This window comes from Balaenoptera ricei, chromosome 12 (genome assembly GCF_028023285.1).
Source record: "Balaenoptera ricei isolate mBalRic1 chromosome 12, mBalRic1.hap2, whole genome shotgun sequence".
NCBI lineage: Eukaryota > Metazoa > Chordata > Mammalia > Artiodactyla > Balaenopteridae > Balaenoptera > Balaenoptera ricei.
This window is the reverse complement of record NC_082650.1, coordinates 11,892,889-11,918,616: the sequence shown is the minus strand read 5'-3', so window position 1 is coordinate 11,918,616 and position 25,728 is coordinate 11,892,889. Positions and strand designations below refer to the sequence as shown.

The following is a 25,728-nucleotide window of genomic DNA, read 5'->3' as shown; positions in this document are numbered from 1 at the left end:
ACACAATTTATATGCTCACACCTCCCAAGCATGTATCTCCAACCTGAACTTCTCCCGTGAACTCCTGACTCATATTCATCTGCCTACTCAACATCCCTGCCTGGATGTATAACAGGCATCTTAAAGCTAAACATGTTGAGAAACTGGACTCCTGACATCCCATGCCTGCCAACCACTCCTTACAGCTGTCCTCACCTCGGCTGGTGGGAACTCCATTCTAGCTTGGGCCATGTTTCCCATGCAACCCATTAGCAAGTCATGCTGGCTCTACCTTCAAAAAATATCCAGAATCCAAAGGCTTCTCAGTACCTCCACTGTGGCCCCCCCAATCCAGGCCACCTCCTCACTGGCCTCTCCATTTCCGTCCAAGGCCCCTTACAATCTCGTCTCTTATAGCAGCCAGAGGGATCCAATTAAACATAAAATGGATGGATTATTTCACTCTTCTGCTCAATCCTTCAAGTAGCTTCCCCTCTCAGAGTAAAATCCAAATAAAATGACCTGTACGTTCCCTAGTTGTCTCTCCTAAATGCCTTCTCCTGCTACTCTTTCATTCAACCGCTGTGTTCCACAACCTCACTGGTCTCTTGGATCATGCCAGAAACAGTGTATCCTGCCTCAGGGCCTTGGCACGTGCTGCCCTTTTGCTCTTTTCCAGTTGTCCACGTGGCACACTCCCTTGCTCCCTCCAGGACTTTCCTCAAATGTGGAAACTATTCTTTAAACAAAGACAGTATTAGGACAGGCTACTTTCAAGATCTGTAGATGATTGGGTTCAAAACAAAGACTGATTTAGGCGATATATAATAACAACAATAACTATTTATATTAGTGCATGGTCCTTTATGAAGCTCTTCAACATACTATGCATCTTTAAAATATGAAAATAACACTGTGGATGCATAGAATCGTTCATGTTTTACAGTGAGGCCTTGTCTAAGGTCACATAGCCAGTATCTTCTAGAATCTTCTAGAATCAGCCTTTACTCCTGCCTTATAGTCCCAGAGCAAATGCTCTTCTTCCTCTACATATAATGATAATAATAATAGTAATAATTAAAATAATAATACTAATGATAGCAGCTAACATTTACTGAACTCAAAGCACTGTTTTAGGCTCCTTATAAGTATTCTCACATTTAATTCTCACAGAAGCCTAGGAGGTAAACAGTTTTATTATTTGCAGTTTAAGGAGATGGGAACTAAGTCAGTGCCAGGCTAAATAACCTGTTCAAGGTAAATTAGTGGTAACGGCAGAGGTAGGATTTACACCCAGGCACCAGGACTCCAGTTCCTGGGTCCTTACTACCACCCCATATCCCTGCTTGGTTGTAGAGTAGTTTTGTCTGCTTTGCTAGATATGCTAGATACAGTTTACAGTTTGGCATAAGTGAGTTCTCCAGTTGAGTAATTAGAGGTCAACTGTGTTCACCCAAGATTTCTTGAAGGCATAGGGAGTTTAAGAAATACCATCTTGGGCTTCCCTGGTGGCGGAGTGGTTAAGAATCTGCCTGCCAGTGCAGGGGACACGGGTTTGATCCCTGGTCCGGGAAGATCTCACATGCTGTGGAGCAACTAAGCCCATGCACCACAACTACTGTGCCTGTGCTCTAGAGCCCACGAGCCACAACTACTGAGCCTGCACTCTAGAGCCCGCAAGCCACAACTACTGAAGCCCGCGTGCCTAGAGCCCGTGCTCCACAACAAGAGAAGCCACTGCAACGAGAAGCCCACGCACTGCAACGAAGAGTAGCCCCCAATACCCGCAACTAGAGAAAGCCCACGTGCAGCAACGAAGACCCAACACAGCCAAAAATGAATAAATTAATTAATTAAAATAAAAAAAAAAAGAAATACCATCTTCTGGACCTGGAGATGATCATACTAAGCGAAGTAAGTCAGAAAGAGAAAGACAAATACCATACGATATCACTTATACATGGAATCTAAAATACGACACAGATGAACATATCTGTGAAACAGAAACAGACTCACAGAGATAGAGAACAGATGTGTGGTTGCCAAGGGCGAGGGAGGGTGGGGGAGGGAAGGACCGGGAGTTCGGGATTAGCAGGTGCAAACTATTATACGTAGGATGGATAAACAACAAGGTCCTGCTGTACAGCACAGGGAACTATGTTCAATATCCTGCAATAAACGATAATGGAAAAGAACATGAAAAAGAATACATATATGTATAACTGAGACACTTTGCTGTACAGCAGAAATTAACACAACATTGTAAATCAACTATACTTCAATAAAACTTAAGAAAAAAGAAATACCATCTTCGATTGGGTTTAAGTGTGAAAAATTTCAATGGAATTGATAATTGTCAGATGTTGTAATCTGCTCAAGCAGAGGTTTGTGGTTCCTGAAATATCCCATGACCATCTTTTCTAAGGTGGATGCTTTATCTCTAAACAAGATGCCCACTGCTGCAGATTAACCGGTTTGTGCGAGAACTTTCCATTCCAGCAGCAATGGAGCCTTTGTCTCTCCACGGAGGCTCCCAACAGGCAGAGGAGAGAGAGCTGCCTTACCTGGGGTGACTGTAGGCTACCTGCCGGAACTCGTGATTCCAGTTCGGTCTTCCATAGAAGGTTTTCTGCCTTAATCCCGTAATCACGTCAGTATTTTCATCCCAGTGTAAAGCTATGTGAAAGGCCTAAAGTAAAAATTGTGGTATCAGATGACATTTAGAGGAAAAAGAAAAGGAACCTCTAATAAATGAAGGATGAAGTAATTATGCTCATTTGTAGATTTAATACACAACTTTTTATAGGAAATTCTTTGTAGTCTACCTTGGGCACTATTGAAACAAAGTGCCTTCTATTTGGTTGATGTGCAGAAACGTGAGCCTGGAAAGAAGATTTTTCTTGAAAGGATGAGAGTAATACAGTAAAAAGGGGTAAAGGAAAGCAAGCACTAAGCTACTTCCTTTTTTTTTTTCTGCCAAATTTCTCAAAAAGTAATCTCTAGCTGTCCCCATTCACTTCACAGTAAATCCTGGGGATTTGAGAAGGGCCCTGACAGATTACAGTGATAGAAAATGCCCAGGGTGAAGCTGGATTTTACAGTGAGATCTGCCTACTGGGGTGAAACGGTCTGTGTCCAGGTTCAAGTGCTGGGAGGATGTTGAGTCTGGCAGGCAGAAAGGTGGCCAGAACTAGCAAGGGGCATGGCTGGAGCTCTGTGGCCAACGGCTTGCCTTCAAATTACACGAAAGCACCCAGACATCAAGTGGTCGATAAGTAAGAGCCTGGGGAATAGCCGTGACTAGTGATGATTTTTTAAGTTGCTATGATTTGTTTCAGCCCATGCTCAACTCTGGTAGGTAAGAAGGATTCTTGCTTCTTACCTCCTGGGATATGTGTCTGCTCTGCTCAGACCCCACCACAGCTCTTGAGCTCATGGGTTTTTGCCCTTTGGTGCTTCATTTGCTCACATCCTCTAACCAGTATGGGTAACAGCCCTGCTGGGCCCAACTCTTACCCCACGATCCTGCTGCAAGACTGGCTTCCCCGGCTGGCCTTCATATCAGTCTAGGAAAGCAGCCAGGGGTCGGGAGGCTGCACCCTAACAGGCAGTAGACGGTGGCAGACTTCGGTGGAGTCTCAGATATCCAGGCTGCAGGAAGTGGGCACCAGGCAAGTCTGAGCCTAGGTAGCAGGGCTACTACAGGAACTGAATTTGGGAAGAGGACTCCAGGCAAGAGAGGGAAAACTGGCAAGAGTGGGGCAGGAACCCCTTCTTAGGCAACTTTTTCAAAGCACGAAATATGAGACAAGAGTTCAGGGATAAGAACGGAGGTGGTAGTTGAGGACAGAGCCTTGAAAACTGGCGGAAGTCCCATTATCAGAACTGGAACTCAGGGTCAGAGTTGTATTGGCCTCCAGATTAGACTGGCAGTGTTGCATCTCCACAGCCTTTTGCTTAACAGTAGGAGGGATTGGTGCTCTAGAGGAAGCTGGTTCCAGCAGTGGGCAGAATAAGAAGGCAGAGACAGTTGACTCCCTTTAGACTAAGTGCCAAATCTAATGACCAACTCAGGCCTTATTTTCCTTGGCTTCTCCACCATGTGGCTGAAGATTGCTTCTTCTTGATTCTATTTGCATTACAAAGTCCTAGTTCTTCTAATTCTCTCTGATTCAAGAAAGAAACAGTAGTTGTTGTTTTCTTATCATATTCTCCTGTCTTGATATGTAGCTGCCTTCCCAGTCTCTAGCTCAGCTCTCTGCACCTCTTTTGGAACACTACTCCCCAGAGAGCTTCCATTTTCACAATCCAATTAGCATCATCTACAAAGATGAATTCAAACTTTCTCTCCCAAGCCTTCATCTTCCTGCTTGAGTAGAGTTCTTCATCTCAAACTCCCCAAACATATTTTTATGTAGGATTCTTTTTGTTCCTTCAAATTGACCATCATAGCTCAAAATGAATCATCTCACTTTCCAAATAATTTGTGACTTCAAGTTACTTCCATGTACAACTGTTAAGTGATTTCCACAGGCAGGCAGAGGGCTACGAATGGAGTGGTACAAAGAAGACAGACAGAAGGTCTCTGCTCTGTGAGGCACTGGTCATTGGAGGGAGAGGCAGACCATGTGCACAATTTCTATGCCCTGATTCAGACCAGCACCCTTCTTTACCAGAGACAGAAGCGAAGTGCTCTGGAGAAGTAAGCACGTTACTCTGGTGAAGCCCCAAGTAATTTTGACTAAGAGAACTGGGGAAGGCCTTAGTGGGGACTGGTCTTGAAAGGATGATTCCATGCAGCAGGCAGCAGGAGGGACAGAGGGCATTGAGTGACATGTCAGGGAAAGGAAACAGTATGAGGGGAGATGGAAGCAAGAAAGTCCTTGGTGTGATGGGAGAACACGTGTTGTTCGGTGGCTCTGGTGCCAGGGGAAAATGATGGGAATTCTATAGAACAAGTGGGTTTTGCCGTCAGGTCAGGAGGGGCCTGGAAATATCTGCTAAGAAGTTTGGGCATTATTCAGTAGAAAAAGGAGTTTTTCCCACTTCCGTCCGTGGTACCTTCCAGCTACCAATCACTGATGTTCAAACATTTGGAATTATATTTGCTCCATATTTCTCAGCCCAGTGTTCAATTAATCTCCAAACTCTGTTGATTTGCCCTTCATAATAATAATAATTTGCCCTTTTCCATCTGTCCCTTCTGTTCTTGTCATTCTGCCACTTTGAGGTTGTTGAATTCAGTTTAGCAATTGGCTGTTTCTAAAACAGCTTCTTGATTCCTGACTGACAGCATGTACCAATTATTTTGTCCTGAAATTTAAGCATCTCAAGAATTTCCAACATGTCATGGCAAAAATTTAAGAACATGTCTATTTTAATTTGCTCGTATCCAGAAGAAAAGTATCTCTTACAGCGTACTTTTGGAAGTGGCAGGGATGGGATGGGGTAGAGTTGTGTTGTCACAAAATCAAACAGAGCCTCGGTCTTGCAACTTCCAAGTGACTGGGGTTGCCTAGGTGGACACTCGGGATCGATTCACTTTAGAAGCAGAAGAGCCAGCACAGGACCAGAAAGCAGAAGACAAAGGCTGTGTTTGTACTTCACCAAGTGGATCATTAGTCAAAAATCCCATTTGAATAAGAAAAAAGTATTTGTTTGGAAAACATAATTAACATTATTTAATTCATGAAGATGTTTCGAGCCTAATTCCCAGGAAACCTCTCTTTCAGAGTATCCCAGAGGAATAAATATGTAAGGCTGACTGCAAATAAGACCCTAAAAAATTGTTTAGCTACTGAATTTCAAGCAAAGTCTTATTCATTTGCAGAAGCACAGAGTCAAATTACAGTGATGTTCTATAGGGCCAATTTGTGTGTGTGTGTGTGTGTGAGAGAGAGAGAGAGAGAGAGAGAGAGAGAGAGGCTCTCAGGAGTGCATTCATTTGTAAATTTAGTAACTAATGCAAATCTCTGGCTCAAACACACTTTCCTTAAATATCTATAGTAGCTGTCACAGAAGTGCTGATTAGGACATAAATGTCATAATCTAGTAATCACTTCATTGTTAGCTTCCATATTTGAGGAGTTAGAAAAGATTGGAAATGTAATAGTTATCATTCAATACTATCAACACTGAAATAGTACTATAGTGCAATATTTTGATATGCATTATTTTTGGTAAACTCAACCTTAATATGTCATTAATACATATTAATGGACACAGCAGAACACCTGCCCCAACAGAAGATCATTTTGATCTTAGGTGAATAAACATACATGCACACAATTTCTAAGAATGCCTTAAGAAAAATAAATCTCTAGATAAATCATGTATTCATAATAATTATTTTCTGTAGGAACTCACATGGTTTACAATACAAAATGCTGAATGTCAACACCTGTCAGTTTTTTCTGTTTAACTCTGAACAGCTCAAAACATAGAATTAGAACCAATTCGGAGCTCAACGAGACAATATAGCCAATCCATAATGTTTGCTTGATGTTACTAAATTTCAAATGCAGCTTTTAAAAATATTTATTTATTTTATTTATTTTTTATTTTTGGCTGCATTGGGTCTTCATTGCAGGGTGTGGGCTTTCTCAGCTGCAGTGAGCGGGGGTTACTCTTCATTGCAGTGTGCGGGCTTCTCATTGTGGTGGCTTCTCTTGTTGCGGAGCACGGGCTCTAGGCACGCGGACTCAGTAGCTGTGGCACACAGGCTCAGTAGTTGTGGCTCACAGGCTCTAGAGCACAGGCTCAGTAATTGTGGCACACGGGCTTAGTTGCTCCGTGGCATGTGGGATCTTCCCGGACCAGGGCTCGAACCCGTGTCCCCTGCATTGGCAGGCGGATTCTCAACTACTGCGCCACCAGGGAAGCCCCAAATGCAACTTTTAATGACATAATTTTTCTTGGATTTCCAAACTTGGGGTTTTCTTCCTTTAACCAACCTCTTTTTTCCAATCTTCTTTTCTATTCCTCAGCAAATTAACTGTAGCTTTTATTGCTACCATTTGAATAGCTCTTTCTTATCTGGTTTTATTTTATTCTCTTTTTCTTTTAAAGAACATAAAAATAATACTTTCATGCTGCTAGATAACTGTGTAGCTCATTATTGAAATTATTCCTCTTCTCTTTGCTCTATCATGAGACAAGTTAGACAATATTGCTCATTCTCAAAGTCTTATCTATACCTGATTTTCATCCCAGCCAGTAAGAAATATATGATAACTCAGGAAGTGAGTTTTCCCTTGCTCACTCATCCTTGTTTCCAGCGAGAGTAAGAGATCGGCAAACCACTCAAAGGCTCCTGGATCTCGGCAAATCCAGTAGAAATACACCTGTCAAGAGAGAAGGCAAGAAAACAGATCTGTCCCTCTTTTCATAATGTGCTGATAATCGCAGACTACTTTATCTCCATTAAATTATTTGAGCCCAAATGGGCACTTCTGCAAAATAACACGCTTCTCTCTGCCAGTGAACAAACAGTCACACTGTGATTTCTTTTGAAAAAATTCATATTGTGTTTGAAAAGGCCCAGAATGAATTCAGAGTCAGGAGCCTGTGGGCTGTTGCCAGTTTCTCTGGATGAGGATCAATTTACCCCATTCCTGGCTGTGCTTCTTCTGAATGAGGTTAATAATCATAACTAGCTGTGCCTTTCACTCTTCCCAAAGGGGGATAAACTGTTAGACCAACGCCCTTCATCTTCACTTATGACCTAAGCTCTGGATTTGAACCTTCTCCAGAGACCCAAAGGCTTGTTCACTAATCCACTTCACCAGCCATGACCTCCGGAGGGTGGAGATTATGGTAATTGCAGAATCAAGCCACACAGGCCAGAAGTTTCCCATCAGCTAGACATATCAGTGTCCAAGGAAGCTGGTGGGTGGTGGCAGAGGTTGTGTGTCAACTGCTATAATGAAATTACATTGAGGAACATTTCTTTTTTCTTTCTTTTCTTTTTTTTTTTTTTAACTCTCTGTGTTTAGCAAATGGCATGTGATGAGAAGTAGTTTGGGTTTGCTAAAATAAAGGCTTAGATTTTGTGCTTTGAGTTTCAGATAACTGTATCTAGAAGAAACCACGGGAGATAGGTCTATTAATTCTCCTGTTTTTCTCACACTCCTACACCCTACTGCCCCCTGCTCTTTCCTGCACCCCCTCCCAAAAGAGATGCTGGTTAACAGGATAGAGGAGGGGGCCGACCTTGATCTCCACCAGGAAATATCGTCTCCAATAGCCAGTGTTCTCACCGTCTCTTCCCCAGCCAGGCTGCAAGCTCACCATCATCATATAATGACATTTACAGGCGAGATTTAATTAACAGATCATATTCATGAGGAAAAAGAAATCACAGAACGTGTTTCAAGGCTAAGTATCTTGCCTATTCTCTCCAGGTTTGTGCAGGAATTTATGAAATTAATACTCAAGAAGAACAAAAGCTTAGAGCCTACATATTTGTTGGACAGTTGCTGCTTGGAAGGGTTCTTGGAATATTAATCTCAGGACTAATAATAATCCCTAGGTATCTTAGCTCCCCTACCCCGAAAGGAGCTTTTTCTCAGCTGTAAAACGGAGTCAGTGGTTCCCTCCTGATGATCGTGTTCAGCCTTGTTGATTCACAGAATTGAATTGAATGTACTGAACATACTGAATGCTCACTCTGTGTCAAGACTGTTTTCAGCTCTGGAACTAGAAGAGCAAACAAAGGAGACAAAAATTCCCTGTCTTCATGGCGTCTGCATTTTAGAGGGAGAAGAAAGATGATAAATTAACAACTAAAATATAGACTATGTCAGAGGGTGATTGGTACTCTGAAAAAAAAAAAAAAAAAAAAAAAAGGCAGGCTGCAAAGTCCTGCAATATTGAGTCAAATGGACCAGGAAAGAGGACATTGAATCCAAGACGTGGAGAGAGTTGAATGGTTAGGGGAGAGGCCCGGGGTGGGAGCTGTCAGAGAGGAGCCAGGAGCTGGTGGAGGGGATTGGGGGGTGGTGGGCAGCGAGAGGTGAGGTCTGAGGGGAAGGCGGGGAGGTGCAGATGGGGGCTGTGAGGCCATCCTGACTTTTACTCTGAGTGAGGTGGGGAGACACTGTAGGGTGCCCAGCAGGGGAATGATGTCATCTGAGGAAGGATCCTGGACCGACCATTCTGGCAGCATTTTTATAGACTGGGCGGTGAATCGGGGAGGGGTAGGGGAAGGAAGGAAGAATGGAGGCCAGAGGCTGATTTTATATCCTATGTAGGTGATGAATACTGCTCTCCTCTTTCTTTCCACCTTGTATAGTGCCTCATTTAAATTACTCTTTCAAACACTTAGCCCTGCCTTTAACTCGCTTTGCTCCCTGTGGAAATAAAAACCAACTAACTGAATTTAATGCCCTTCTCACCTATGCTCCTCCCCCCCTTCCTGCCCCTAGTAGCTTGTTTGATCTAAGAATATTAATGGTGCATTTGGTATAAAACAAACATCATTGACTTCTTTTCTATTATTTTCACTCTTTAAGAAACATGCTAAAAATACATTCATCTGAAACAACGAACCAAAAAATCGTGTTTTTAAAAAAACCTGTCAATTTCCAATCCAGTCCCAATCACCCTTACTTGAAAAACAATCACATCTTAGCTTCCTCCACTTACTGACCCTTATTCTTTCAAACAGAAATCATTCCTGTCCTTACTTTCCTGTGGCTTAGCTGTGTGTCAGTGTTCTGAGGGTTCGCCAAGGCTTTTATACGTTCTGCTTCCTTGTAATGGCTTTGTGTGCTTTTCCCTCTGTAACTGACTTACAGGTGACACTGGGCAGCTTTGGTGCAAGAGGCAATGGAGGGGCACTGAATGGGCTCCGGTGAAGTGCTTCGGGCAGAAAAAGAAGAAAACGGACTTTGAAGACAGGAAAAAGCACATTTACTTTGACTCCCTTTCATCTTTCTAATAGTGAGGGACGCTCACTGTGAAGGGACAGAGGCTTCCCACCTCTGTGTTTCCTCCAGTAGGAAGGGTCTGGTCAATGGTAGAACAAACGTCCCAAACAATAGGCTACATGTCTGTGATCTGTGCTTCCCAACTCTCGCCCCGCCTCAGTCTCCAAAAATAAAACCACCCTAAAATCGGTTACCTGTATAAAGCATGGCTTTCAGAATTCTATAGTGGATAACAGAGACCTAAAATACCTCAGGTAACTTTAAAAGGTTTTGTTACACAGAAAGTCATCCTCAGTAAAATGATGAAAAAGTTCTGATCTTCTGTAGTAATGAAGTTTTCTTTTACAGGACTCAGCCCACACATTTTTGTAGATCTAATGGATCCCCAGATGTTGTAGGGCACCACTCCAGGACGTTGTTATGGGGTTAGGGAGTTCTGTATGCATGTGGCCTGTCACAGGCCTTCGCTGTCACATCGTTCCTACCACGAACCACCAGATAAACTCAGCCATGGCCAATCTGGGGGGGCCTGGGTCTCAGCTCCAGCTCATCCCCACCTTTCCCACAGCCTGGGCTTCTCTTTAAGAGAGTGTGGACCAGGTCATCTGGGCCCAGTAGGAAATGTCCCCATGCTATTTTTGGATAAACAATTCCAGGAAATGAAATAAGAAAAGCTACTTCTCTATTTTACTACCAGAGCGCCAGACTCTTCCATCAGAGGTTCCCATGCCATGGCCTGGATAGGTACCCACAAACACAGCGGAGGACACATCCTCAAATACAACCTGCATTTCTTTAGACCCAAAATCAATTTCCTGAGGATGGAATGGGGACAAAAATTACCTATCTATCTATCTATCTATCACCCAGAGCACCCAAGGGGCTTTTTCCTTTCTAAGGAAGGAAATTGCACATGAGGGTGCAGGTTGAAGGTGTAATATAACATAGTAGTTAAACATTGTGAGCCTGGAGTCCTGCAACCTGTCCTAGTCTCCTGGCTTCACCACCTTCAAGCTGTGTAACTGGGAGCAGGTTATGTAATTTGAGTCTAGATTATCACACATTGAAATGGCAAAAAAAAAAAAAACAACCCAAAACAAAAACAAAAACACAGAACAATAATCCATGAGATTATTTTGAAGATGAAAGGATAGGTTTCATGGAAGCATTTAGCTCAAAGTCTAAAGATGCAGTAAGTGCTCTGAGATGTTAGCTGAGATATTGCTACTACCTCACTGTCATCTGGAGGAGCTTACAGAATGAATGCCACATGTTTATATTAGAGAGAAAAAGGGGACACTTGCCTTACTTGGGGGTCTGTGTCCACCGTCACTGCTGAATTATAGAGATGGTGGTTACTGACAGGAGGTGAAACCAAAATCTCTAGCACTGGTCTCAAAACCTCAGTATTGATCATAAAGATGTAGTTCTGAAAGAGGAACCCATTCACTAGTGAAAGGTACCATAAGATCCATGTTGGGTGCCAGGGTTGACCTTGGCCAACAGCTCCCCCTAGGAGGCCAGTGGGATTGCACTGTGACCTTGCCTCCTCCTGGGCAGCATCCTATGTTCCCCACTGTTATGGTATGAATGCATCCCCCCTAAATTGGTGTGTTGAAATCTTAACCGCCAATGTGATGATTTGCAGATGGGGCCTTTAAGAGATGGTTAGATTTAGATGAGGTCATAAGGGTGGGCCCCCATGATGGGATTAGTGCCCTTATAGGAAGAGGAAGAGACCAGAGCTCCCTCTCTCGTCATGTGAGGACACAGCAAGAAGGTAGCCATCTGCAAGTCAGGAAGAGTCCTCTCCAGAAAGCAATCATCCTGGCACCCTGATTTCAGACTTCCAGCCTCCAGACCTATGAGAAGGTTGTTGTTTTAAGCCACTCAGCCTTGGTATTTTGTTATAGTAGCCTGAGCTAAGATTCCACGCTCCCTATACAATGTAACAGAACTGATAGAAGCTTCAATCAGGGAGGGTGATGGTGACTTTCCATGGAGGGAATCATGACTATTTTCCAAAAAGAGAACTTTTCTCTTTGAAAAGATAGAGACTGAGACTGATATTTAGAAAACATAATACCTCCTCAATAAATGGTAACTATTATTGTCCTGGTTTTTATTTTGTGGTTGCTGTTACCAAGGTCATTGTGGGTGAAGACAATAGCAAACAGATTTTGAAGCAACTAGTTTTGAGAAGCTTCCCTAACGTGGCTTCCACATCTGGTTTTAAAGAAATAAAATTATAAAACTGTTTTTCCCATTATCCATTGTAAGACTAAGACCAGCCTTTGTCAATCACTCTTAGTCCTTAAGACTTTTTTTTAAAGCCATTATCCTTAATGTTAACTATTTCATGGCTATGCTGCTGCTTTGCCCTTTGACTGGGGCCTAAAGTTTATTGTGCCTCAGTTTGTTCAAATTATAGTTGTTGGACAACTGGAATGTTCATTAATAATAGAATGATAAAATCCATTGTGAGATAGTCATACTACAGAATTCACTGAAGGCGCTAAATAAAATAAAGTCAATAAATAGGCAGTGACACTTGAAGGAGCTCCAGGCCAAGTTAGAATGAAAAACAAAAACACAAATTGCACACCTTTCTTTCTCTCCCTCCTTCCCCATCCCCACATCCTTATTTATGTAAAAATAAAATAACACCTTGCATATGTATGTAGGTGTGTATGTGTACACAAAAGTGCAGGAAAGGAATGGAATAAGATGCGCTCAACCCTTTCAGGTGAGAACCCTGGAGGGCCAAGTGGTGGTGGTGGTTAATTTGGGAAGGAAGGTGAATAAAGGGAGTTTTTTTTTTCAAACTGCTAAATCAATTTATTTCTAAACAGAAATGAGGTTTAAAAAAAACACAGCTAAATGAAGTCTTGATGTCTTTCATCACAAGAGTCCCCAGAACAGTGCACTTTCCTCTCTGTAAAGCCATGCTTACACATTCTTTTTTTTTTTTAGTTGAAGTATAGTTGATTTACAATGTTGTGTTCATTTCTGCTGTACAGCAAACTCACTCAGTTGTACATATATATATACATTCTTTTTCAGATTCTTTTCCATTATGCTTTATCTGAGGATATTGAATATAGTTCCCTGTGCTCTACAGTAGGACCTTGTTGTTTATCCGTTCTAAATGTAATAATTTGCATCTACCAACTCCAAACTCCCAGTCCATCCCTCGCCACCACCCGCCCCCCCCCCCCCCCCCGACCCCGGCAACAACAAGTCTGTTCTGATTGAGATTTTTGACTGCGTATTTTATTTGAATCTTTTACAAGGACCCTGTAATCATGTATGGCTTGTGTGGTTAATAAACCAAGATATTAAAAATATTAATACTGGTCACTTCCCCACAGGGCAATGGGGAGACCTCCTGGGGGACTGGAGTCTTTTGAGGCTGCCCAGTGAAAGGTGAGAAGCACGTGTGTCTCCTGGAGACGCAAGCTGGCCTCATGTTGCCTGGTTCAATTTATCAGGACACTCTCAGCGGTTACCAGAGATGATCAATTCCAGGAGTAGCCAGGGCGCCAGGGTGAGGGAAAGTGAAAGTAAATAATTTCTCAAAACAGATTAAATTAAATGCATTTTTCATTCATTAGAAAAGAGAGCAAGCCCTCCTTTGTTTTATTAATATATTTAAGGAGAGTATGGATTTTTGCCTTTCTTGGCCTCTTTGCCTTGTTCCCACTGGCCCATGCTGTCTTTTTATTTGAATTATCTGTTTATTATATTAGGTTAAGAACCCAAAGGCCATTCTGCGCGGGACACACTATAAATACTCATTATCACGGTTATGTATTATTGAGCTGATGAAGGAAGACAATTTATGAAGAAATTAGGTTATCTCAGTTTTTCTAGAATCTATTTTATTATCATCTGAAGATTACATATGCAGTTAAGAAAATGAACCAAATCATCCAGTTGGCTGTTCTCTCGGTTCTGACTGCACGGCTGTGATATTAGGAGAACTAAAATGTGGAGGCCAATACATTTATGTCAGCAATCTGCACCCCCCTCCCAGTTTGTACACACCTATTTCCATTCATCATTTTGACAGTTTGCACAAGCAAACTGTCCTAACTTTTTTCAAGAGCTCTTTTCACAAATTGAGTGTGATGTAGAATTAATCATCCCCGTTAGGCAGGAGTTGGGGGGACATTCATCCCCAAGGGGCATTTTAACCCTCAGCTTCCTCCGTACTGTATCACAGGGATGTCCCAGCCGCTCACACCCCCTTCCTTCATCCCAAAAGAGCGCTGTGTTCTCATTTGCCTCCAACTAAGTGAAGTTTGGCTCTTACTCTTGGGTTGGAAATATCCCTTTAATATATTACAACTTTTTCCCATTTTCTTCACAGCAGGGCATCATTATATTTATCGTTATTTTGCCTTCTTGGGAAGTCTCCTCCTAACCACTTCTCTCTCTTCCTCTGCCCCTCCTCCCCACTATCTTTAATAATAACACATAGCTAGAAAAAATTTGAAAAACGCCAGCTTCAAACAGAAAGTGCTACATATGACCCCAAAGAAGATGCAGGAGTCCTATTGGATATCCTTTTGCATTTTACTTAGAAGTGTTCTAGAATAATGTGGCAGAGGAGAAGGATAAAGAGATGTAGTTTGCAGTGGTCACAACTAAGAAAACTTTGGTGCAAATTTTTTACTCTAAACTTGCAATATAAGGCTTGTTTGTAAAAAAGACTGCCTTTATACCAACTTTTACACAGGAGGGAAAAAATCCCAACCAATTGCAGTTAACTATTTAAGCTTAAAATTCCAGCTCTGAACCTCTATGCTGTTTTTTCCCCTTTCCTTGTGGCAGAAAAGAACACTCTGAAGACTATAGCCCACATCTATAATTGTGAAGATGCTGTTAGATAAGAATGTACTGCTTTGCTCTCCCGCACTTAAAAAATTATAGAGATGCTGACAGTTTAGTGGAAGGAGTAGTATTTATATCTCAAAAGCATGTGGGTGGCCCTGACAAATATTAGTTACATAAGCCTAATGTAGCTGTACTCAAATAAACACAGAATTGCTTTAAAACAGAGAAATTTCCTAAGCTTTTTCTCAAGCATGCAGATTCTGAGGAAGTGGATGTCAAGTGGGATTTTCAGCCTGAACTTTCTGTAGCATGAAACCTCACTTCTTTCATAAAAGAGCTTTGAAACCAGAAACACAGGCTCCTGTCCTGACTCAGTGGCTAGCCAGGTAGAGACTTTGGACAAATCACTTCCCACTCTAAGTATTGCCCTATGCAAAACTGGGAGGTCAAGCCCCTTCAATTTTGTGATTCCACGCTTTTAGCTTCTTTTCTCCCATATACTATAACTCCTGCCTTTATTTTCAGTTGAGGGTTGTCTCAATATTACCCCCAATTTTTATAAGTCATGAAAACATTGTGTTTTATTTCCAATTCTATGATTTCTGTTCTTTGGACTAGAGATCAAAGCCCCTGTTTTATACTTTTGTGGTAACTCCGTAGCCCTCCCATTGAAACAGCTTTGAGAAAACCCGTAAACAGTCCAGGAATAACAATGAAATGGTGAGAGAGAAGGTGGTATTAATATTCTGTGGGTTCCAATATGGACTTTAAGATTTTGTGGATTCTTAGAAGAATTTTCCTATTTGTGATAAAATAATTGGAATGTATTATTTTAATTATAAAGTTGCTGAACTAATAGTCTTTTGTTTAAATTTAAAAAAAATTAATCTTAGTAACCTAGAATTTTGCAGAAAATTGTGCAGAAGCCATTTGTTAATTCTTTTGGCCAAGTGGACACTTATTCACTCATTGATTTATTCAAAATTTATAGTGTGTGTGCATATATAAATATATATCTCTCTAATAATGGAGATACCGAGAAAAGCCACGCTCAAGGAGCTCAGAATCTGTTAAGGGAAATAAAGTACTTTGTGAATGTTAAAACAAAAAAGAAGGATAAATGATATAAAAGGAGAACAGCACAGGGGTAATGGATGTTGAGAGAAGGGTCAGGTATTGTGAGTCTGGTGAGAGGAGAGTGATAGGCTTTTCAGTCAGTATGAGCGGGGCTTGGCACATAGTAGGTGCTGCATAAATACTCATTGAGTGAATAAGTGAATGACAGTGAGACACACAATTCCATCACCATCTCCATGTGAAGCATAATGTGACCTTTTGTACAGTGAGAACCATGAAGCAATGAGCTGCTGCTATAACTGGGTCTGACTTGGTAGACAGCAAGAGGAAAGAGCTTACAGAGATGGGGAAATCAACATAAACCATAATAAAGCTTTGCAGTGGGGTCCAAATGTATGAAACAGTGTCTGTTTTGCTTGCTTTGTGCCCTAGACTGAATGTTTGTGCCCCCTGCCCCAAATTCACATATTGAAGTCTAATCCCCAGTGTGATGGTATTTGGAGGTGGGGAGTTTGGGAGGTGATAAGGTCATAAGGGTGGAGCCCTCTTGAATTGGATTAGTGCCCATCAGTGTCCAAAAAACTTGCCCTCTTTTGCAGTGGGAAGTTAGAGCTAGAAGATGACCGTCCATAAAGCAGGAAGTGGGCTCTCATCAGATACCAAGTCTGATGCCGGTGCATTGACTTTGGACTTCCCAGCCTCCAGAACTGTAAGAAATACATTTCTGTTGTATGTATGTATGGTATACCACCCCATCTATGGTATTTTGCTATAGCAGCCCGAACAGACTAAAACACTTGGTTAATCTTATTGTAGTATAAAGAAAAGAAGATGGGATTTAGCTTAAGAAGAACCAGGATTCAAACTCTCATTCTGATATTTACTAGCTCTCTGTGCTTCTGTTTCCTCACTGGTAATCTGAGGATACTACTTATCTGAAAGAGGTATTGTAACAATTCAATGATATGATTCTATCATTCCTATTAGCTTTGTGATCCAGCTTCAGTTTTCTCATCTGTAAAATGGGTAAGTGGTAAGTAAAGATGATGTGAGATAGTATGTGTGAAATGCCTAACTCCCTGCCTTCTAGGTAGTTAATGACTGATTAATCTAGGCTATTAGTATTAGTAGTAGTACTAGTAATCTATTTATATCTTTGGCAGATATATTAATGCACATTTAATATAATCTCATACACACTTACACAGTACTGTTTCTACACTATTTATTTGTCTTATTTGGTATTAAAACTCCCTGATGGATATGGACCCTTATTTCCCCATCGTGTATATCAGGAAACCTAGCTCTGAGAGGTGAACTGATGCACTCAGGTTGATGCTTCTAGGGAGGGTGGAATCAGGCTGAGGTAGATTCTCTGACCAGGAATCCCACAGTCTTCCTACAAGACAGTAGGTGGAAGCCATGTCTACCATGTGTTGGTTATGTCAAACCAGAGAGCCAGATGCACCTGAGTTCGAACCCTGATTTTTGCCTTTCATTAACAGTGTATTTTCAGGGAAGTGACTTTAGTCTCTCTAAAGCTTCAGAGTCCTAATTTGGAAAACAGAGCTTGTGCTATCTACTTTCTAAGGTTGTTGGGAAGATTATAAAAATAAAATGAAAAAACATATGTCAAGCGCCTGTCACTTGGAAACTCATGAAGTGATAGCTAATTTTATGCTAATTTCTTGGCTGAGAAAGCCCCACCTGTAGAGATCTTCCCTTCTGGCCTTGCCCCAGTGCTTCACAAAGTGCCATTTCTTAAAGAATGATAGATGAAGAAAGTTTCCATGGCTAAATATGCTTGGGAAGGGTGGGTGAAATGAAACTGAATGAGGTTCTTTTCTGCAGAACTTATTTAATAGGCTAGCAGAAGATGTGAATCTTCTAAAGGGGGATTTGTGACAGCATTTCTGAAATCATTTCACTACACAATTCTCTTTAGTGGACCCTCTCATATGACTAACGTCCCATAGACATGCTGACCTAATCAAGCATCTTCCTGGGATAGACGAGGAAACTGCAGCCAAAGTGTCAATCAGAGAAGTGGCAGAACCAGGACCAGAACCAAGTTGGCCTGACGTCCTTGGCCCTCCTGAGTTGACACCATTTAGTGTTAGCATGGCTCCCTTTCTCCTGCTGCTCTAGTGTCTGCTGCTATCTTAAGAGGGTTCGAACATGGGATGCACAAAGGGAGCAAGGGAACCATGGAGGCAGCTAGTCAGAGAACATACAAGAAATGACAAAAAGGAGATTTGGAGCTGGATGGCAACACCAGGCAAGCAGACAAATGAATCCCAACTGTGGCATTTTTGCTTCTCAATTAAGACCCCGAGTCCACGAGATGAAGATATTGAATCGTACACTTGCAACCACAGCATCAAGCTCGAGTCTAAGGCTGCCTGTTAATAGTACTCACTGCAGGCCGGTCACATAGCCATTTGCAGCCTGTCCATATTTTACTGACATGAGCAATTACATGTCCTGTCATGGCAATGAAGCAATAAAATTTATGTCTTGTCATCTTTAACAAGATTAGACATAACCCTTCTCATAAATGTAATACTGAATGGAGATCTTTAAGAACATAAGTATAGTTAAGGATCCTTGAGTTTATCCCTCATAGTTAATTAAAACCCTCCCCAGGAATCGGCAGATGACAGATAGAAGGATGTGGAACCTTTGAATTCATGGAAGGATAAGCTGGTGATATTTTCCATACCTTGCTCAGCTTCCACTGGGTTTGTGACTCACAACATTGGTACCAGATAGATTTCAGAAGAGCGGCAAAGGGAGTGACCCCTATTCCCGTGGCAATGCACATGCTCACTGGATAGTGAAACACATCTGTCAGTGCAGCTCCGAACGGCCCGTCCACCGCCAGCCTGCAATCACAAAGTGTGCCGTTGACGTTCAGAACACTCTGCTCTTGAAAACAAAGCCGTCCTAGACCAGTGCTTTGTATGGGATGTGTTAGCAAATGTGTGCAGGGAAGTTGGCTCTTGCTTGAGAATGCCCTATTTGGACACACATAGTGTAGGGATATGGTGGCCGGCCTTATGGCACAGCTCTTTTTTACAGTTCTTAAGAGTTTGTTTTGCCTTCAAGCATCATGAAGATTGGTAGAAGATGCCTATTCTTTTCCTTTTTTTTTCCCATCTGCCCTCAGAGGGAAAAAACAGAATCATCAAGGTGGCTTAGAAGGCTTATCTGTCCTTTTACTAATACAATTCTCCCCGTTCCCACCTCGTCGTATGTTTATATAATTTTAGTCTAATGGAAGCCATTCATTTGGAATAAACATAATTTTGGAATAATTTGTCAGTTGTGGGGAATTTCTAAAACTCATTATTTTAGATTATGCGAACTCAAAAATCTGTGATAATTAGGCCAGGGGCTGCACTGATGTTTTGTCTTTGCTTAGCAAATTTTTCTTTATAAGGATAAGGCATATTCATTGAATAAGTGCAATTGTCTTTACCTTGGTCCTAAATGGACTGACCCCGGATTCTGCTCCATCTCTCATGGCCAGTTCTCCACACTGGCTTTTCTTTTGTTTCTTAACGTACACAGGACCCTGTTTGGCTAAGGGGCCTTTGCACGTGACAATCCAACTAATCACTTGGAACGCTCTGCCCCAAGTTCTCTCCTATCCTCTTATTTGGTTCATAGTTACCCTTCCATTAGGTCTTATCCCAATTATCATTTCCCTGGGGAAGTCTTCATAGATTTCTTAGACTAGGTTAAATCCCCTCTTAGATAATTTATGACACCATGCATCTCTCCTCTGTAGTCCTTATCACAGTTGTAATTTTATAGTTGTTTTGGGTGGTGTGTGTGTGTGTGTGTGTGTGTGTGTGTGTGTGTGTGACTTACTTTGTGTCTGTTTGGTCACTAGCCTCTCAGGTCTGCAGAGGGAGGGACCATGTCTGTCTTTGCCCACCACTGCATCCCAGCACCTTACATGGAGTTGTTCAATAACAATTTATTGAATAAACTGTAAAGGGAATGTTTAAAATATTTCAGTCAACGGAATGTATTAAATAACCTCAACTATTCCAAAAGCACACATTTACATATGAACAAAGATATGCTAATTAAGAAGCTTCTAAGTTATTCATAACCATTCCCTAAGGAGTGTCTGTTGAAGGCACCCGAGGTTGCCCCTTTTGGGCTTACTATGTGTTCATGAAAGTTCAATTGGGTTTATTTTAAAATATTCCATATGCCAGACCTCCTAACAATTCAAATTAACTCTCCTCAAGTTAATCTTAATTAATAAGGCTTTATTACATATTGATATATGGAAATAGAAGAATAAAAATAAAAGGTCATTAATCAGAAAGGGTTAGTATCTCAGCCCACGGTAAATTCTTTTATAAGTAATTAGATAAGGGGAATTGAGAGACAGAGAAAAAATATGAAACGGTCCACGATTAAAATGTCTTATTGTTAATTGTTTTTATAATTAGTTGTATTTGGGATTTATTTGACACTGATTCTAAAAGATAACAATTAAACCCAAAGAAGAATTGTGTCATATAATTCATAGAAATGCATAATAAACAAATTTCTACGTAATTAAAATTGAGAATCTAAGCTGGAAGCAGCAGGAGGAAATATTGAGTCCTGCCTCCTGGTTCATACAGATTCCCTCCTTTCACATCCCTGATCACTCATCACTTTCCCACGTGGAACTGTAGGGCCCCTTGTTCCATAGCGGGGCAGGGAGGGCTAAGTATTAGACAGTTTTTCCTCGTGTCTCACTGGGATCTGTCTTCTGACAACTCATGCCTTTTGCCTTCCTGAGAAACAAACCAGGTGTTTTCCCTTTCCTGCCTCTCAACCCTTAAACTAGTTGATCTAGCTATCATGACACCCCAGTTGTTCTTTTTTGTACCAAAATATCTCCATCTCTCACAATGTTGAATTGGCTTCCTTTGCACAAATTCTCGTTTGTCAAGTTCACTCAGTTACTTCCTGTCTGATGTGGATACAGTTTCTAATAAAGCAGCTTAGAAGTGAGTCCCCTTTCCAGCAGCCACATCACCTGGCCCTTGCTGCTCCCGTCAGCAGCACCACCCACCCACCTCCTCATCAACCTCCCATCTTGTCTCTCTGAACCCATGAACTTTATTCATCCACGTTGTCCTTCCCGTGTCATCAGCACTTTCACTGTCGCCTCTGTGGTAGATGACCTTTCTTATTTTGCCAATAACAATAGTAGCTAACTTTTTTCTTTTTTTTACTACGCATTATGCTAAGGGCTTCATATGGACTGTCATATTTAATCCTAAACAGAACTTATGTACTATTATTTTCATCTTCATCTTACAGATGAGGAAACTGAGGCAGATGTTACATACATCCTCCAAGATCCCATGCAAAATTGGGCTTTGAACCTAGGCTGTTGGACGCTGGAACCCTTGGCTCTGGGCAGTAGATTAAATCGCTAAAAACTCTAACACAGACTCTGAGAAATTCCTCCATTTTACTTAAGAAGGTGAAGTCTTTTATCTTATTTATTTATTTTTATTGAAGTATAGTTGATTTACATTGTTTCAGGTGTACAGCAAAGTGATTCAGTGATACACACATATATATCTATTTTTTTCATACATATATATCTATTCTTTTTCAGATTCTTTTCCGTTATAGGTTATTATAAGGTATTGAATACAGTTCCCTGTGCTATACAGTGTGTCCTTGTTGTTTGTCTCTTTTATATACAGTAGTGTGTATCTGTTAATGCGAAGTCTTTTAAAAGAGCTTGCATTGTCCTTTTCCCTGAGTTCAGAGGAAGAGTTTCCCGGCTCTTCACTAAGCTTTGCATCTCCTCTTGGGGTCCTCAGTCACTGCTTGTCTCACAGGTTCCTGGGACTGGATTAAATCCTTTCTGGGTGCAAAGCAGTGAAAAATTATGGTACTCTCCCTAAATTGTTTCGTTTAATCCAAAATTAAAACAATGTGGAGAGGTAAAATCATCGAAGGAAGTTCAATAAAATTCTGATTTGTCATGTGTTGAAGATTTAAACAAATTCTAGGTTTTGGGGGGTTTCGTATGCCTACATATATATAGGGGCAGAGGTCAAACAAAGTTAACAAATGAAGGGAAGCTGCACTGTGTACAACGACTCATTTTTATTCACTCGGTAAATATTTATTGAGTGCCAGCTGAGAGTTAGGGCCTGTTCTGGGCACTGGGGACAACAAAGTGAACCAAAGAGATAAAGTCCCCATTCTCGTGTGGGGAGATAAATGGTAAACAAATAAACAACCAGCTATTTAGTGTGTCAGGTGGAGAGGAAGAGAGTAAGGCGCGGGGCACGGTGACCACGACGAGTGTGGAGTGTCTGTCGGGGTTGCTGGATCACAGGAAATGGGAAGGGAAGGCCTCAATAGGAGACATTAGAGCAGAGACCTGCGGGCAGTGAGGGGGCGGCCAAGCAGAGACCGGGGGAAGAGTGTGCCAGGGAGAGGGAGCTGCAGTGGCAAAGGCACTGAGGAGAGCGTGCTCGGTGTGGGAGGGAAGCAAGAGGCTGGAAGAATGGCTGAGTGAGCGAGGGAGCAGGAGGTGGGGCAGGGGTGCCCAGAGAGGTCTGGGGGCCAGATCATGTCAGGCCTTGCGCTGAAGATGCACCCTGGAGATGAAAGCATGCCAAATATCATACGATATTAGGTGGAACCCTAAGAAAAAGATACAAATGAACTTATATACAAAACAGAAATAGACCCACAGGCATAGAAAACAAACATATGGTTACCAAAGGGGAAAGTGGGGGAGGGATAAATTAGGAGGTTGGGATTGACATGTACACACTACTGTATATAAAATAGATAACCGACAAGGACCTACTGTATAGCACAGGGAACTGTACACAATATTTTGTAATTATCTCTAAGGGGAAAGAATCTGAAAAAAAGAGATATATGTATATATGTATAACTGAATCACTTTGCTGTACACTTGAAACTAACACAACATTGTAAATCAACTCTACTTCAATAAAACAAAAAGAAAGAAAGCATAACGACTGCAGAGAAACACTTCCCGAGCTCTTGTTGGGGGACTGGCTGAAATGAGAGCTGGTTTGTGAAGAGGAAGGTTGGTCGATAGGCCAGACAACTATATACACTCAGAGCAGAAACCAGGCCAGCAAATAGGATGAAGGTATCCACCTTGGCAATGCCAAGGGAGGGCTGGGACCTGTGTGTGTGCGTGCGTGTGCGTGTGCGTATGTGTGTTTACTTTCATTCCTGATTTTAAGCATTCACACCACACTCTGAACCTCAGAATTCTGTTACATGGCTTCCTTTCCATGATAAAAAGGATAAGGTCTTAATGGAATAGTCAGATGTTGTCTTGTGACTTGGGGCTCTAGTCTGAACAGATGATGTTTGTACTTGGTTTATCATCACACTGTTCTTTAGTACCAGTGTTTGAAATGAAGACTGTGGCTCTTCCCGCCCACTCAACACAAGCAAGCCCAGGGCTACACGGTCACAGTTCAGTGTCCCACGGGAAGACAGAGGAGGGACAATAAGCTGAGTAGATTCTGTGCCTTAAATTTATTCTGGTGCCTAGTTTACCACCGGTAAATATTTGTTAAATTAAATGAGTTGAAGCGGCCATATTGGGTCCAGGTATTCATTCCTCATCAAATATTTACTCTGTATCCACTACATGTCAGACACTGCTCTAGGCATGGGACGTATAGAGGAGGACAACCTCTTGCCCTCAGGAAGTTCCATTCTAAGTGTGTCCTTACTGGGTTCACCACCCGAAGTCTTGTAGCCGTGGCCACTGCTTGGCAGTTCCTGATACCCTCCAAGGATGGCAGAAGAGGGGATGTCTTGATGCTTCTTTTGAAATACCAAATTCCTTCACAAAGTTTTTCTCAACATTTTTTTGCGTGTGTCCCTGTTTTTCTGGGTCCCGAAACATGGGCTTTGAGTGCTTATTGGGTAATCCTGCAGCAAGAGTGGGAATCGATTCTAAGCCATTGTTTACTAAAAGGAGCCAAGGACACTGGGACTTCTGTTGCATGCCCAGGCTTTTCTGAATAGGATGTTGTTTTGGATTCAATTGTTTAGCCCAGCTGATATGTTGAAATCCTATCTTAGGATGTGACCTTATTTGGAAATAGGATTGTTGCAGAAGTAATCAGGTTAAGATGAGGTCATTCAGGAAGATGGGCCCTTAGTCCAGTATGACTGGTGTCTTTGTAAGAAGGGACCACAGAAACACAGAGACACAGACACAAGAGGGGAGAACAACACGTAATGACAGACGGAGAGATTGGACTGTCACAGCCGCAGCCTCGGAACGCCAAGGATGGCTGGCAAACCACCAGGAGCTGGGAGGACCTAAGGAAGAATTCCTTCCTACAGCTTTCAGAGGGAGCACGGCCCTGCTAACACCTAGATTTCAGACCTGCAGTCTCCAGAACTGTGAGAGAATACATTTCTGTTGCTTTAAGCCCCTTGGTTCATGGTACTTTGTTACGACAACTCTAGGAAACTACAGATGGTATCAGTGCTCTTCCACTTTCTCAGGTCTACCCATCTTCCTTGTAGCAAAGTTAAATCATTTGTTTGCATACCAGTGTTGGTTTCAGAAGTCCTAGAGAATGGAGGCAATGTTTTGCCATCTTTGTATTTCTGGCACACAGTGGAGGTTAATTAATGCTTTTTGTAATCACACATGTGAGACTGACAATGCACAACACCACTAACTTTCTTGATTCTCAGATTATTTTCTCATTTTCTGAGCTTTAGTCTAATTGTTTAGCTCTTTCTCCAGTGTATGGAGGCTGCCAGATTAATTTGGACTGTAAAGCATCCTTTTTACGAAGACCAAACTTTACAAATGTAATTGAAAAACCTCGGACGGTGACAGCAAAAAGTTCACCGGGCTACCTTACTCATCACAAGCTGCTTATAATTCGCCAAAGTGATGTTTTGGACCTGGGAAAGCAAAATGTTTCCTCTCCCTGGATCATCACCTGTCTTCATTGAACATTTTTAAAGAAATGTACTTGCTCCTAATGGAAATCTACTGAGTTATATTTTTTTCATAGAGATTCTCAAATTTTATAAATGGATTCAAATTTACCATACAGAATAAGATACTGCAGAAGTTGTTAGCATGTTGATGCACTAAAGGACCTTATTTTTTATAATATTCTAACTTACACATAAAAAAGAAATGGGCTCCCACCTTGGCAGGCTCCAGGGCTCCTTCAGGGCCGGTCCCTCTGCCCCAAAGGCCTTGCATAAAGCTTCTGTCCAGTCTCCTGCTGCCCGGATGTGCACACTGAAGAAGTCCTCCTGGGGAGCGGAGGTGAGGGTGAAGGGGTGCCACTCCAGCGAGGAAATGGATGGGCACTGGATCAAGACGTACTGCCCTGGTGCCATTTTAAAGTCACGCTTTTTCATGTGAAGTTCTAGCACTCCAGATGGATGGCTTACCACCTAAATCACAGCAAGAGAGTTGTTGGTTCTTTCACTCAGGTTAAATAATAAGACAATGGCCTTCATTCCATCAAAGGTTTTAAATTTTTTATATCAACTTTTCTGAGGTATAATTGACATAGACCATTCATTATGAGTTTCCAAGAATCATTCCAACCCGGACATGAAAGTGATGGCAACTCCAGCAAGAATGACATTGACGTCCTTCAGCGTGCTAGGTAGGAAATTTGGGCAGCTGCATCCAGGGGCAAAGTGGTGTCCAGCACATGACTGTTTGTCCCAAGTGGCCACGATTCGATAGCACAGTTAATTTCAGGCCCAAGAGAATATAAACTAGCATATCATCCATAGCACTTAATTATGCTTAAAGTTATCAAAATAGCCATAGAATTAACTTCGTGTTTTAAAATATAGGTCCAGTTTGTTACTA

General features: G+C 41.8%; 1 protein-coding gene across 1 annotated transcript in view; it reads right to left on the bottom strand.

The window, feature by feature from the left end:
* Window positions 1–25,728, bottom strand: part of NOX3 (NADPH oxidase 3) — a 58,040-nt gene that overhangs the window by 8,498 nt on the left and 23,814 nt on the right. Inside the window, exons 9-12 of the mRNA XM_059941878.1 lie at window positions 25,045–25,298; window positions 18,547–18,709; window positions 7,176–7,322; window positions 2,544–2,668 (exon numbers count right to left, since the gene is read on the bottom strand). Of these exons, the coding sequence (XP_059797861.1) occupies window positions 2,544–2,668; window positions 7,176–7,322; window positions 18,547–18,709; window positions 25,045–25,298 (689 nt within the window). The remainder of the gene's footprint in view (window positions 1–2,543; window positions 2,669–7,175; window positions 7,323–18,546; window positions 18,710–25,044; window positions 25,299–25,728) is intronic.